Source organism: Neofelis nebulosa, chromosome 3 (assembly GCF_028018385.1).
Source record: "Neofelis nebulosa isolate mNeoNeb1 chromosome 3, mNeoNeb1.pri, whole genome shotgun sequence".
NCBI classification, from domain to species: domain Eukaryota; kingdom Metazoa; phylum Chordata; class Mammalia; order Carnivora; family Felidae; genus Neofelis; species Neofelis nebulosa.
In genome coordinates this window covers 206288735-206301471 of record NC_080784.1, presented here as the reverse complement: position 1 = coordinate 206301471, position 12737 = coordinate 206288735, and the positions used below count along the sequence as shown (strand labels likewise).

The following is a 12737-nucleotide window of genomic DNA, read 5'->3' as shown; positions in this document are numbered from 1 at the left end:
CCCGGGTACTGACCCTGCAGAAGGTGGCCCACGTGCCCAAGGAGGTGGCATGGTGTTTGCAACTGAAAGGTGGTTAAGGGAGGGGCAGGGCTCGTGTGTTCCTGTGGCTGACTCGGGGCGGCGGCGAAGGGGCCGCCGCAAGTCCAGCAGGAGGCCGTCGGCCGAAGGACGTGCAGATCCTGTCACTTGTGGGAAGTGTGAAAAGTGCAGCGCACCCCCCGTTTTACCCACCCATCTGCCTCATCTGTCCCCGAAGAGCAGCGTCCCGGAGCGGAGAAGTCTGCCCAGGGAGGAGCCGCGGCCTCCGTCGGACTGGAAGCGGTACGGGGCGCGGAGCGGTGTGGACGGTCCCCGCCGGGCCCCCGTTGTGGCTGCCGCACAGCTGCGTGCTCTGGGAAGCAGGGCAGGGCTCTCGACCAGAGCCAGCCAGCCAGCCACACTCCCGTCTGTTTGTCCCTGGTCTCTCCGCGCATCTGAAATTATGAGAGAAAAGCGGGTGCCTGAGAATTCAAACCGCTTTCCCGAGACCACCCTTTCTGCCTTTGGGGACCCATCCTGCTCTCAGGATGGCCTTTCTAGTACCAAGGAAAGTAGCAAGAGCAAACGGAAGCCTCTCACCCCAGACACGGCGCGTGTGAGGTGCTGGGCACCCGCGGAGTCCCTCAGCTCCCAGGGCCTCTCCAGAGCACGTGACGCACAGGTTTGCCGTGGTGTCCTGCTAAATGCAGAAGCCAAAACTGAAGGGTGCCCGATGAAGCTTCAGTTCACACTCAAGACAGGTGCCCTACCCTGCCCTGCCTGTACCCAGTCTCTGTTGGGGATGGGGTATGAGGCCCATGGGCCCCTTCCCTCCCAGCTGGGTGCAGGTGTTGCTTGGTTTGGGGTGATTATCGTCGTCAGAAGAGTGATGACGCCTGGATGTTCTTTAACTGTTTCAGCGACTTTGTTGTTAATACAAATGTGTTTGTGCTGGTTCTGTGATAAGTAATTCTAGGCTTGAACTGGGGAGGCTGCTCTCTGATTCACCCTGGAAAATGATCTGGGTCTCTCTAGGTGGTTTTTTCTTTTTGAGGGGTGACGGTGAGTCCAAGGATGGCTTTTGTTTGGTAGTTAGTTGATGAATCATGGCCAACCCTTGAGGAACAGAGTTGGATGAAGCTTTCCCTCTGCTTCCTGCCCCCTTTTCCAGGGTCACTAGATAGAAGACTGTGACTCTCAGGGATCTTTGGCTGCTACCCGCGGGCTTTTGTTTTGAAGTTCAAGTTCCTTCTTGCAAACGAAGGAGAATATTCTGCCTTGTGAAGTGGGTTGAGTTCTTCATTAACGTGCTTTGCTTGGTTCTCTCTGTCCAGCAGGCTCAGGTCACAAGTGTCTGTTGTGGCGTCCCTGGAGCACAGTGATGGGGCTGCAGTGGGGGTGGTGAATAGTTTGCTGGGAGACAAAGCCCGCAGTGGGATGGAGTCCTGCTGATGAGGACCTGGGCGGGGGTGGGGGTGGGGGTGGGGGTGTGGGGGGACTTTGCAGGCAAGGAAGGGAGAGCAGCTGGGGGAGCCCCACTGTGACGAAAATCCCAGGAAGGATCTCCCAGAGGCCCCAGCATCAGTAGCAATGTCATTGGTTACTGATGTGTGTGGTCTCAGTTTCCAAGTTTTAAAGAATCTGTTTCACCTTCCCTGATCCCAATTTTTTATCAATGCCATAGAAGCGAACCATGCTTCATGTCTTTCTTTGTACGAACGTTCGTGGTAGTTATGTAGTATTGCATAACACATTGCCTCAGAACCTAATGGCTTAAAACAACAGCACTCATAGGGACGTCTGGTGGCTCAGTCGGTTGAACGTCCGACTTTGATCTTGGCTCAGGTCTTGGTCTCAGGATGGTGAGTTCAGGCCCCACGTCGGGCTCCGCACTGGGTGTGAAGCCGGCCTGAAAACTGCCACTGCCGCCGCCGCCACCACCACCACCACCACACGTGGATCCGCCCACAGTGTTTGCAGGTCGGGGGTTTGGGAGCAGCTCAGTGGTTCCGGCTCAGGGTGTCCCGTGAGGTCACAGTTAAGAGGGGGGCTGGGCTGGGGGATGGTCTTCCGCGGTGCTGCACTGATGGCGCCTGCGGGAGGCCTCAGCGCGTGGTCCTGTCCATGGGGTGGCATCGAGGCAGGCTTCTTGTGGAACGGGTGATCCCGGAGGGCAGGGCGACGTCTTCTGGAAGTTCAGACTTGAAAGCCGGTGGGCTGCCTGTCTACACTGTGCGTTGGCTACGCTGGCAGTGCCACTCAGCAGGGAGGCGGGGGAGTCCTGGCAGCGGCTCCCGGGGCCCCTCGGAGGGTGGCGCCGTGACCATCCCAGAAGTCTAGAAGGCGGCACAAAGGTCTGAACGGGTGCGTGGGAGACAGGTGGGCCGGGGGCAGGGAGTGCGAGCCCTGAGGGGTGCGCGGAATCTTTGTCCCGGTGTCGTTGAGGCAGCGCAGTGTGTGAGCTTGGGGGTATCCAGCCTGCTGTGCCTTTTTGTGTGTCCGAAGTAGTTCATTAAAAGTATGGCAGTGGCCACCGCTGAGTGCTTGCCATCTGTGAGGAATGTGGCTGGTCTGCCACTGTGACGACCATCTTATTTATTGTGTTTAAGTTTGTTTCTTTTGAGAGAGACATGGTGTGCACGAGCGGGGGAGGGGCAGACAGGGAGAAAGAGGATCCCAAGCGGGGATCCCGAGGTGGGGCTCCAACTCATGAACCGTGAGATCCTGACCTGAACTGAGCCACCCAGGCTCTCCTGGAAAAAATCACATTCGGTTGTCACGAAGGCCTTTTGAGGCTGGCACAAGTTATCCCTGTCTCAGGGCTGGCTACGCTGAACCCAGACATGTAAAGTGACCGTCCTCTGCCAGTGGGGGGACGCAGGCAGGAAGGAGTGGGACTTGGCCCTAAGTGTGTGCGTGTGTGCCTGCCTGTGCACACGAACATGTGTGCACGCTGAACGTGCAGCCGTTGTGCCGCACAACTGCGTTGATGAGACCCCGCAGACCTTCCTGGGCAGCCGCTGCTTCCTGAACCTGAGATGCGGGAGGGAGACCCTGAGGGCCCCGGCCAGAGTCTGGGTGGGCGACTAGGGTGAAAAAGTGAGGTGAGTGCTGTAGGTGGGGTGGTGGCTGCCACGACACTATTTCCTGTCCCCTAGCTCCGGATGCTGCCAGAAGGCAGGCAGGCAGGCAGGCAGCGTTGTAGCTGAAGGACGCTCCAAAGTCAGCCTGATGGAAGATAATGTTTCTGGGAGGGAAGGGCCTGTGGAGAGACAGAGCCATCATGTCCCCGAGTGCAGAGTTGTCCGGGGAGGGATGAGAAGGGGGTGAGGATGGGCTCCGGGTTCTGAGGGGCCATGAAAGACATTGTCCGTTGGCAGGGACTCTACCCTACGTGTGGGCCAGGCCATGGTCCCTCTTGGTGCAAGAGGGAGACCTCTTAGGGTGGGAATGTCAGCAGGTCAATGGATAGGACCAAGAGCCAGAAAACCGGTTGCTGAAACCATAGCCATCCAGGTGGGGTGGGTGCAGAGGCATCTGGGAGAGGGGCTGGCCGGCCTGGCAGGGATGTGGGTGCAGGGGGGAAGGGGGCCTCAAGGAGGAGTGGGGAATCTTGTTTGATGGGGGGCGGGGGGGGTGGCTGTGAACACTGTTAGGATTAATTCTGATTGAGGACATTGTACTCAGGGGCGGGTGATAGGGTGGGGGGGTCCACAAATGCATGTGCTGATCTTGAGGAATCTTCAAGAGGAGAGTTCTAGAAGGCAAGCGTCCTGTGAGTCCGAGCCGTGCACAGAAGGCTCTGCTGCTTGAAGGTCTGAGACCTTCGGTGCTTGAAGCGTGGGGGTTGGTGAGCTCATCCCTCAGGCTGGGCGGGCGGGACAGAACCCTGCCGGCCCCCAGGCCGAGGGAGCCCCCAAGGTGAGAGGGGAGGGCAGGTGTGTGTGGGGCCCGGCGGGGGCAGGGTGGGGATGGGGACAGTTCCCACGGGGCACCGGGGCTGGACTTGTGGTTGCCAGAGGCGCCCTGTGATGGGAGGGCACAGAGGGCTGGGTGGCTGTGCACCCACACGTGGAGGTGCACGTGCTCTGAGGCCCAAGGCTGGGGGAGCCGGAGGCGTGCCGGGACGTGGGGACGAGTGGGGGACACGGGAGGCTGTAGGAAGCCAACTGTGGTGACCGTGGTGTGAGTGGGGGCTGCGTTTTGGGGCAGACGTGGCCTGTGGTGGCCGGACAGGCGGGAGACCGGGGTGGCCGCATCGCAGAGGACGACACCGCGCCTCTGCTCACCCGAGCTCGGGGAGCTGTGAGTGCAGGCACCGCGTGCCGACTGGGGTCTGGCTCCAGAGCGCTCTGGCCAGTGCTCAGAATCAGGCAGCAGGCCTTCGAAGGGGCTCTGCCGGGGCCGGAAGGCGGCCCTGGGAGGCCGGCCGGCGGTGCCCGGGGGCGAATTCCAGTAAGACTAGATAGGAGCACTGATACCCGAGCTTGCTGTAATTGTCATGAGCTACGAAGTGTTCTTCTTCCCCACCATTTAGAGGTGTAAAATCAATTCCTGGTTTATAGACCACACAGAGGACAGCAGGTGGGGCTCGCTTGGCCTGCAGGCCGCGATCTGTCAGTCTCTGCGCCTCTGCGCCTCTGCGCCTCTGCTGCTGGTGGCTCTCCAGCTTGGGAGCGCAGCGGGGCCCCCGGGAGCCCTCACAGCAGCCACGTCAGGCCCAGAGCGTGACCCGGCCTCGGTGTGGCCTGAGCACCAGAGGTTTTCCAACTCCCCGGGTTGTTAGCGTGCAGCCAAGGCCGCGGGCCCAGGAATCAGGCTTCAGGGTACCTGATCAGGGTACTCTGGGTCACCCGGAGACCTTGGGGAAGGCTGGGGTGGGGCCCGAGGTCCGCATTTCTGGCCTGCTTCTGGGGTGCTGGCGCAGGCAGCCCCTGCGCGGCTGGAGGGCCGTGTCTGTGTGCCGACCCGGGCGGTGATGGGGCCTGGTGCTCCTGCCTCGTCCCCTGTGTCATCCATCCAGGCCACGCGCCCGAGTCATGGGTCATGGAAAGCCAAGCCAAGCCTCCGCCCCCCCCCGTGTTGACAGGTAGCGCTCGCGGGGCACTTTTCCCACTGCTGACTTGTCAAGGATGCCTAGAAAATTGTAACTTACTAATACTTTAGTGATTTGGGGAAAGTATGTATTTTCCTCTTGCCATTTATCATTTCCTGAGTTGTCATAAGTTCCGTTGACTTGTTTTCACCACGCTGCTTTCATTTATAAACTTTTGACGAGTTATAGCAGCAGATCCTCACTAATTCTCTTTGAAGCTTTTGTGGGGTACAGCTCTGTGACGCGGGGGTAAGTGTGCCACGTGCTGGGTTCTCGGGGGCCGTGCCTGGACTTGGTGCGGACGGACCCCCAGTGGGCTGCAGGTGTGTGGTTTTCTCACCCCGCCCTTGCTGTGCCCGCAGGTGGTCGCAGAGCACCCGGACGCCTCGGCCGAGGAGGTCAAAGAGCTGCTCGGCTCCCAGTGGGACATGCTCAACGAGAAGCAGAAGGCGCGCTATAACACCAAGTTTGCCCTCGTGGCCTCTCCCCAGTCTGAAGAAGACTCCGGTAAACCTAGAGCCGAGCGAGTGCGCTCTGCTGAGGTGTGCGGTGTGCGTAGTGGGGCCGGCCGAGCCCCGGTCTGGGAGCCCGGGGGCGGCGGGGCCGCCCTCCCCAGCCCTGCCCCTGCTGCCCGTGCCGGCAGCCAGGGTGTGTGGGGGCGCGATCAAGCCACCTCCGCTGTCTGGGGCTCCTCCCTCATCATCGCACGAGAGCCATTCGGTGTCACCCTCCGTCTGGCCTCGGGCCCCTCGCTCTTGTGCCCGAGCGCAGTGGGCGCTCTAACCCCTGCAGCCGGCGGGGCGGTGTAGGGGAGGACGCCCAAAGGAAGGGGGCCCGGGCTTACGTGGCACGGTAGAGTCCGACCGCGGCCTGTGGCCCCCCTGGCGAGGCTGCCCTCCCAGCAGGGGCTGTGCCTGCCCCTCGCAAGGGGCTTTGCCCCTACAGGCAGGGGGGCCTTCCTGGCCTCTTTGCTGGAGAGCTCGCAGGGTGAGGAAGGTGACTGTGGACTGACCTTAAATGTGGGTGACCTCTGGTTTTTCACAGGCCTTCAGTTTAAATATCAAAAAAATGCTACTTTGCATTGGTGAACGGAAAGAGAAGGGAGACTTAACACTGTGAGCTTTTGGAGGAACCGTGACGACGGTCAGATTTGTCATCTGTGCGTGCTTGGACACGTGTTGTGGAAAACCGACGTTTCTAACGTAAAAAATAAGTGTGATGGGTTGGTTATCAGTTTAAATACAGAACAGTTCTGTACCTCAAGGTTCAGCCCTGAAGAGCTTTGGAGGGGCCAGATGTAAAGTGTTCGAAGACCCCCTAGAGGGGGGCGAGAGCCAGAAGGAGTCGCACTTTCCTCGTGGGCACCTGCTCGTGCTTCTGGACCAGCACTGGTGCATCTGACCAATTGCACACGCACTAGAGACCTTTCTGTTTCGTTCACGGAGGATCTTGATTCTAGGGCCTCTGGGTCTCCACATCGACTCTCTCATGTGTTAATACTGACTTTGTCCAGTTCAGGATTTGTTGCAAATGCTGTCAGGTAGACTAGTAAGCATATTTTGGATTCGTGCACTTTCTTTAAAAGGCAAAAGATCACCTGACTGTGTCAGGACCCTACATCTAGAGGAGTGTCCCTTTTCAATGACTGGCTTACTTAAGAAGGAGTCGGGTTTTCCTGAAGCCAGATTTAACTATCCTTGGAGTAAGTGTGCAGGTGGTTGTGGGTCATGTGTGGTCACTTGGGACGGCTACCGAGTGTTTAGACAGGGGGCCAGGGCTGGTCTCCTCCGTGTGTGTGTCCAGTGTGTGCTTGTCCTGGGGGCCCTCCGGCCTCCCCATCGGGGCCCCCGTGCCGGTAACCAAGATGGCGGGCGGACTGTGTTTGTGGGACAAGCTGTGCCACGGCCTCAGTGTGAGGAAGTCAGGCGGATGCCCACGTTGCTTACCTGTGTACGAAGCCCCTGCTGTGTCATTTCGGGCCCAGGGGACGTCTTCCGCGAGGACTGCGGCCCCACCTCACCTGTGTGAAGGTGAGCCGCTGGATGGCGGCTGCTGCTAGCGGGTGTCTGTGGCTCAGTGGACACGTGCGAGGAGGCTGGGCACGCCGGGCGGTGGAGGCTGCGGCAGGCCGGGCTGGCGGCGCCCTGTGCCGGTGGCGTGGAGACGGCCTCCTAGCAGCCGCCACCGCCCCCACAGCTCCACGGGCACACCTCTCCTGTGCCGCCACGGCAGCCCACGGTGCTGTGGCCGGGAGGGGGCCGGCTGACGCCGTCCCGGGACTGCCCGGCCGCTCAGCTCTGTGCTCGGGTCTGCCCCGGCCCGGGGTGACCTCCTGCTGGGCGCCACACTCCTGGCCCGAGGGCTCTGTCCCGCCTGGTGGGAAGGTTTGAGGATAGCGCTGCCCTCCCACAGGATGTTTTTCCCGGACAGTCCAGGGGTAAGCCCTGCACCTCTGTAAGAGAGTCATGCAAACGGAAATGCTGGGTTTGTGGTGGAAATAAACATCGGCCTGTTCAAATTAATCACCTCTCTAGAATTTGCACTGCGAATTCTTACTGCACCGTAAGATTACCTTATGTCTCACTTTTCTAGGTCAGTACTGTTTGAACACGTTAAGACTTGGATTAGTTGATATTCGTGGAAACACGTAATTGGCACAAACCGCTCGTAGAAAACCCTTGGTTTGCAGACACCGCAGCAGTGTTGCTGCTACCCAACATGCTTCTTTAAGGAAATGTATAAAAAGTAGCAAGTTGTGTCCTTTCTAAAGTTCCACTTAAATTCCTCCATCTTTGAGTGTTAGTAAACTCCTGGGTTATGTTTACATTTAATGCTCTAGTACATTAAAATGTTATCATGAGAAATACCAATATAATAATCTGTAGATTAGGTAAGCGTTCTCCAGTATTCGATGTTACGTGTGCAGAATGCAGAGAGGTTTGGTCCTTAATTCTTGGGCCCTGGGAACCGACGGCCCTGCAGGAGGCCCTCCTGGGCTGGGTTGGTGCAGAGTGCCCCGGCTGGGGGAGCAGTGCTTTGGAGGGTGGCTCGTGGAGTGCTTTTCATGTCAGTTTCGCCCGTTCTCTGTTCCAAGGTAACCTAAATGGGAAAAAAAGAAACCATACCAAGAGGACTCAGGACCCTCCTGAAGACGTTGAAATTGAAGACGCACCCAGGAAAAGACTCAGGACCGACAAGCACGGTCTCCGGAAGGTAACTGCACCCCGGGTTTGTCCAGGCTGGAGGACTGTGGCCCTCCCGTGTGACTCTTCAGTGGATGCCTGTGGGAGGCAGGAGGCCTTCCTCTGGGGTGGTGCTCAGTGGGTGTCGAACGTGCATCAGGGGGCCGAGTCTGCCTGGCCAGGGTCCACGTAGCTAGAGAGATGGTGGATTCTCCCACCTGGCGTACGGTGCTCATGCTTGCAGGGAGCGTGAGCCTTTTCCAATGTGCTTTATGACTCAGTGTCATTTATGGAAACTGGCTCACACGTCCAGTGAGCTTCTCCACGAACCGGGAGCGTAAACAGGCTTTGCATCTTTAAATTTTTTTTTTTTTTTTTTAACGTTTATTCATTTTTGAGACAGAGAGAGACAGAGCATGAATGGGGGAAGGTCAGAGAGAGGGAGACACAGAATCTGACACAGGCTCCAGGCTCTGAGCCCGACGCGGGGCTCGAACTCACGGACCGCGAGATCGTGACCTGAGCCGAAGTCGGACACCCAACCGACCGAGCCACCCAGGCGCCCCAGCAGGCTTTGCATCTTATGTCTTAGCGTAAAGCTGTTTAGCGATAGTTCTGACAGACAGTTGTGCACTTAACGGTTTTGAGTAAAGGCTCATGCCATCTTCTAACCTAAGAGGCTCCTTTATTGTTTTGCTGTATTTTTGGAATGGAAAGTGGATTCCGCATATCGTTGAAGCGTAAATATGCGGCCACCACATCTTCTGTCTTCTTTCTCTTTTTTGAACGTTAAAAAAAAATTGTTTCTGTATTTATTTTGAGAGAGAGGGAGAGAGCCCCAAGCAGGCTCCAGCCATCAGCGTAGAGCCCAGCACGGGACTGGATCCCACAAACTGCAAGGTTACGACCTGAGCCGAAACCAAGAGTCGGACACTCAACCGACTGAGCCACGTGGGCGCCCCCGTTACTTCAAAGCTGCTTTTGCAGTTCAGGGGGCACACGGGCCCTGCCCAGTGTGTCTGGCCACCAGGGCCTCTTCTGGGGCACCTGTCAAGTGTCCAGGGCTGAGATAGGTAACGTTCACCTTGAGTCGCTGCACTGCGTGTGGTGACTGTGCCCTCTAGCCACCTGGTGTTAGAGCAGCCCTTTGCTGGCAATCGTAGTGATCTCGGTTGCTTTGAAATATTTGCATTTCATATTTACCTTAAAAAAATGTGTGGCCCTGGACATTTGAAATATCAAAACTCGCGTTAAATAGCTAGGTAGAAATGTTTGATTAGCTGATAACTCAGGAAATAGCAAACAAAGAGAGTAGTGGTGTCTCCCCGGGTTTAGTTATCAATCTGAGTAAGCGCGTCCTACAGAATTCCCAACACGCGGAGCCCTGGATGCGCCAGGTGCCGTCCCGTGCGCCTGTTCCCTTTTGCACAGTCCTGTGACCCGGTCCCCTGGCCCCTGGGGCTGTCGGGAGAGGTTGTCTACACCTGCTTCTGGTTCCGAGTGCTAGGCAAAAACGGTCCCGGTACCGTGTTTTGGGGTGGAGTCTCGGTGGTGAAACATGCTTTGCGGATGACCTTTGTGGAGTTCACCTGGAGCTGGTCTCCGAGTCGGGGCCCCTCCGAGTGGGGGGTCAGCACGGTGACATCGGCACTGACCCGGGGCCCCTTCAGGTTCACGGGACAGCCTGGGGGGCGGACTCCCGACTCCACTTTGAATTCAGAGGCAGATTTGAGTAGCACAGCGAATGCCGCTCACGTGAAGAGTCTCGGCAGCATGACCGTTAGGTCGTGAGGCGCAGCCCCGCTGGCCCCCTTGTCCCAGCAGATTGCAGAGTAGAGAGGGGTGAGGCGGGGTCCCCCTCCTGGCGCGCGTGGAGCCCATCTCCAGAGGAAGACCTTTCTGTCGCACGTTTCAGCCACCCATGTCGGTTCACGTCACATTTCTTCCCTTCCTCTTGTTCTCCTGTTTCTCGTGTTTAACAACAGAGAGAGACGGCGAGTGACAAGACGGCCCGAACAGGTTCTTGCAAGTCCATGGAGGCCGCCACCTCGCTGAAGAGCCAGGCAGGTAATGTGGGCATTAGCGCTTCTTCCTTGTTGGCAGGCCCTTCCAGGCGCCTGGTGGGCTGCAGGTGGACGGATGGGGAGCTGGGCTGGGCCAGGGTCCGGGGAGCCCGGGGCTCTGACGGCCCAGGGTCCAAGGATAAGGTGGAGGGACGTTCTCGCGCAGCTGAAAGATCAACTAACTGCTCGAATGTGTAAGTTGTTCGAATGATCCAGCTACGTTTTGTTGAAGTTATTTTTCTACTGATTTCCGTTGGGCTTTATTTTCAGTTTAAAATGCTGCTAGAAAAGTTCCTTAAACCAGGAACATCCACGTTTCTAACTTGCTGGTGCCAGCTGTTGCTGTAGATTCCACCCCTTCTTAGGAGCCCGTCCTTCACTTACTGCATTAGCGGGAGTAAAAGTCGTGACTGGTTGTTTCCCTTTCACGCGTTGAAAACTGGCTTTGCATGTTTGTGAAAAGTAACCGTCAAAACAACGAAGGGGGAGTCGGGCCGCCTTGCCTTCTCACTATCGTTTTATCGTGTCTGATAGTTTATCACAGGGGGTTTACCATCTCCCAGCTCGTACCTAGGAAGGGAAACATTCACGGGAGGAGTGGGGGTTGGAAATGGATTCATTTCCCTTATTTCGCAGCAAGTGCTGTGCTGGTTTTTAAAACTCGGTTAAATAGACTGTCGGAGGGAAGACGTTTACGAGCAGTTTGAACACTGAGTGGATGTTTGATGATACGAAGGGATCGAGTGTTACTTTTAAGAAAGGTGTCGCGGTGTGGTGCTTGTATTGAAGACTTTGTCTCAGAGACACGTACTGAGCTTTTTACAGGTGAAACGGGGTGTGGAATGTACGCCAGAAGAACGTGGCCAGGGGGACGTGAAACTAGGCGTGGATGGAGCCTTCTGGGCCCCAGGTTGATGGATTCGGGGGCCAGGCAGGGGGACAGTGGGGCTCACTGTACAGTCCGCCCTTGTTTAGAGTGAGGTTTTTTCACGGTAAAAAGTTAAGCCTTTAGTGTCACAAAGCGGCCCGGGAAATTTATCTCTAGAACCTCACTTACTGGGGGGGTGATTTTAAAGCAGGAGAGAAGGAGATGGAGGGCGGAAGACTTCAAGTTTTACTCTATAAACCAAAATTGTCTTACAGCAACGAAACACCTGTCTGACGCATGCAAACCACTGAAGAAGCGAAATCGGGCGTCTGCAGCAGCGTCGTGCGCTCCTTTTAGCAAAAGTTCATCTCCTTCTGCGTCCCTAACTGAGAATGAGGTAAAATCATAATCCTAGCGTTAACTGTGGCGTTCACGTGAAGGCCATTTAGTTGCCCAGGTGGAAGCACCAGTGAGTCAGACTTGACACGCGTGACACTGGTGTTGGCCACAGGCGAACGTAGGTGAGTCTCAGGTCATTTAAACTCTGGGCGAGTCGGAGGCGGAAGAAGCGACGACTTCAGCCTCCGTGAGCGCCACAGACACGCATGCACGCAGAGTATGCACAGGCGGGCGTGCATGTGCTCCGGTCTGGACGTAGTGCAGTTGTTCTCGCAGTCTGTCTCTGGAACGTTGTGCTCCGTGTAGCCCTCGCATTGTAACCTGGCCCACGTCACCGCAAGCCCGCTCTGGCCCTGGCACGACGCGCTGTGTCACTCGAGCTGACCCTGGCCGTCGTGCACTCACCCACCTCGGGCGGGAAGAAGGGCGGCTTACCTGCCGTGGCGCCTTTCAGCGGCTTTTGGACCTGGGCTCCCGGAGGACTGTCCTCCCGCGTTCCCTGGTTTTGGTCCTTTAAATTCTGGCATATTCTTAGGTACTTGAGTGTTGAGGTGAGTCACAGCTACCATGGTAATACGACTCCTCTATTTTCTGGATTTGCAGAACACACAGAAGCAGAGTGACAGCTCTCTGAGGCTGTTCCCACCCTTGTATCATGACATCTGGACTTCGTCATCAAATCTAAAGTCTTTGCCACTCTAAAACCAAAACAAAAAAACAGCCTCAGAATGCAAGCGTAGCACTTTTTGTCCAGAGGGGGCTCTGGATTCCCGATTCTAGTGACTACCTGAGGAGCTTCTATTCCAGTTTTAATTCCTTGTTGTTTTGTTTCCTGGGGGCCTCTCGTCCTCACTGTAGACAGGAGGCCTGTTTTTAGAACATTTATGAGGACTTGCTAACTTTGGGCTTTTTCGAACAAGGTAGTAGCCCCTCGCCCTGTTGGGTGACAAGGTGGCCCTTGTGACCCGGCCCCTGCCACGGTCACTGTCTCTCAGCCTCGGCTGCTTCCTCCCTTTAGACGGGGGGGGGGCCCTCCCCTGTGAGGTGTCCTCGGGGGCCCAGGCAGCGAGCAGTCTGATGGGGTGCGGGTGCAGAGAGCCACCCGGAGAGGG

The 12737-nt window shown here is 57.0% G+C and overlaps 1 protein-coding gene across 1 annotated transcript in view; it reads left to right on the top strand.

The window, feature by feature from the left end:
- The window catches only part of NSD2 (nuclear receptor binding SET domain protein 2), a 58482-nt gene that overhangs the window by 17898 nt on the left and 27847 nt on the right, over positions 1–12737 (top strand). The window contains exons 5-8 of the mRNA XM_058723218.1: positions 5476–5620; positions 8208–8326; positions 10281–10362; positions 11502–11623. Coding sequence (XP_058579201.1) covers positions 5476–5620; positions 8208–8326; positions 10281–10362; positions 11502–11623 — 468 coding nt within the window. The remainder of the gene's footprint in view (positions 1–5475; positions 5621–8207; positions 8327–10280; positions 10363–11501; positions 11624–12737) is intronic.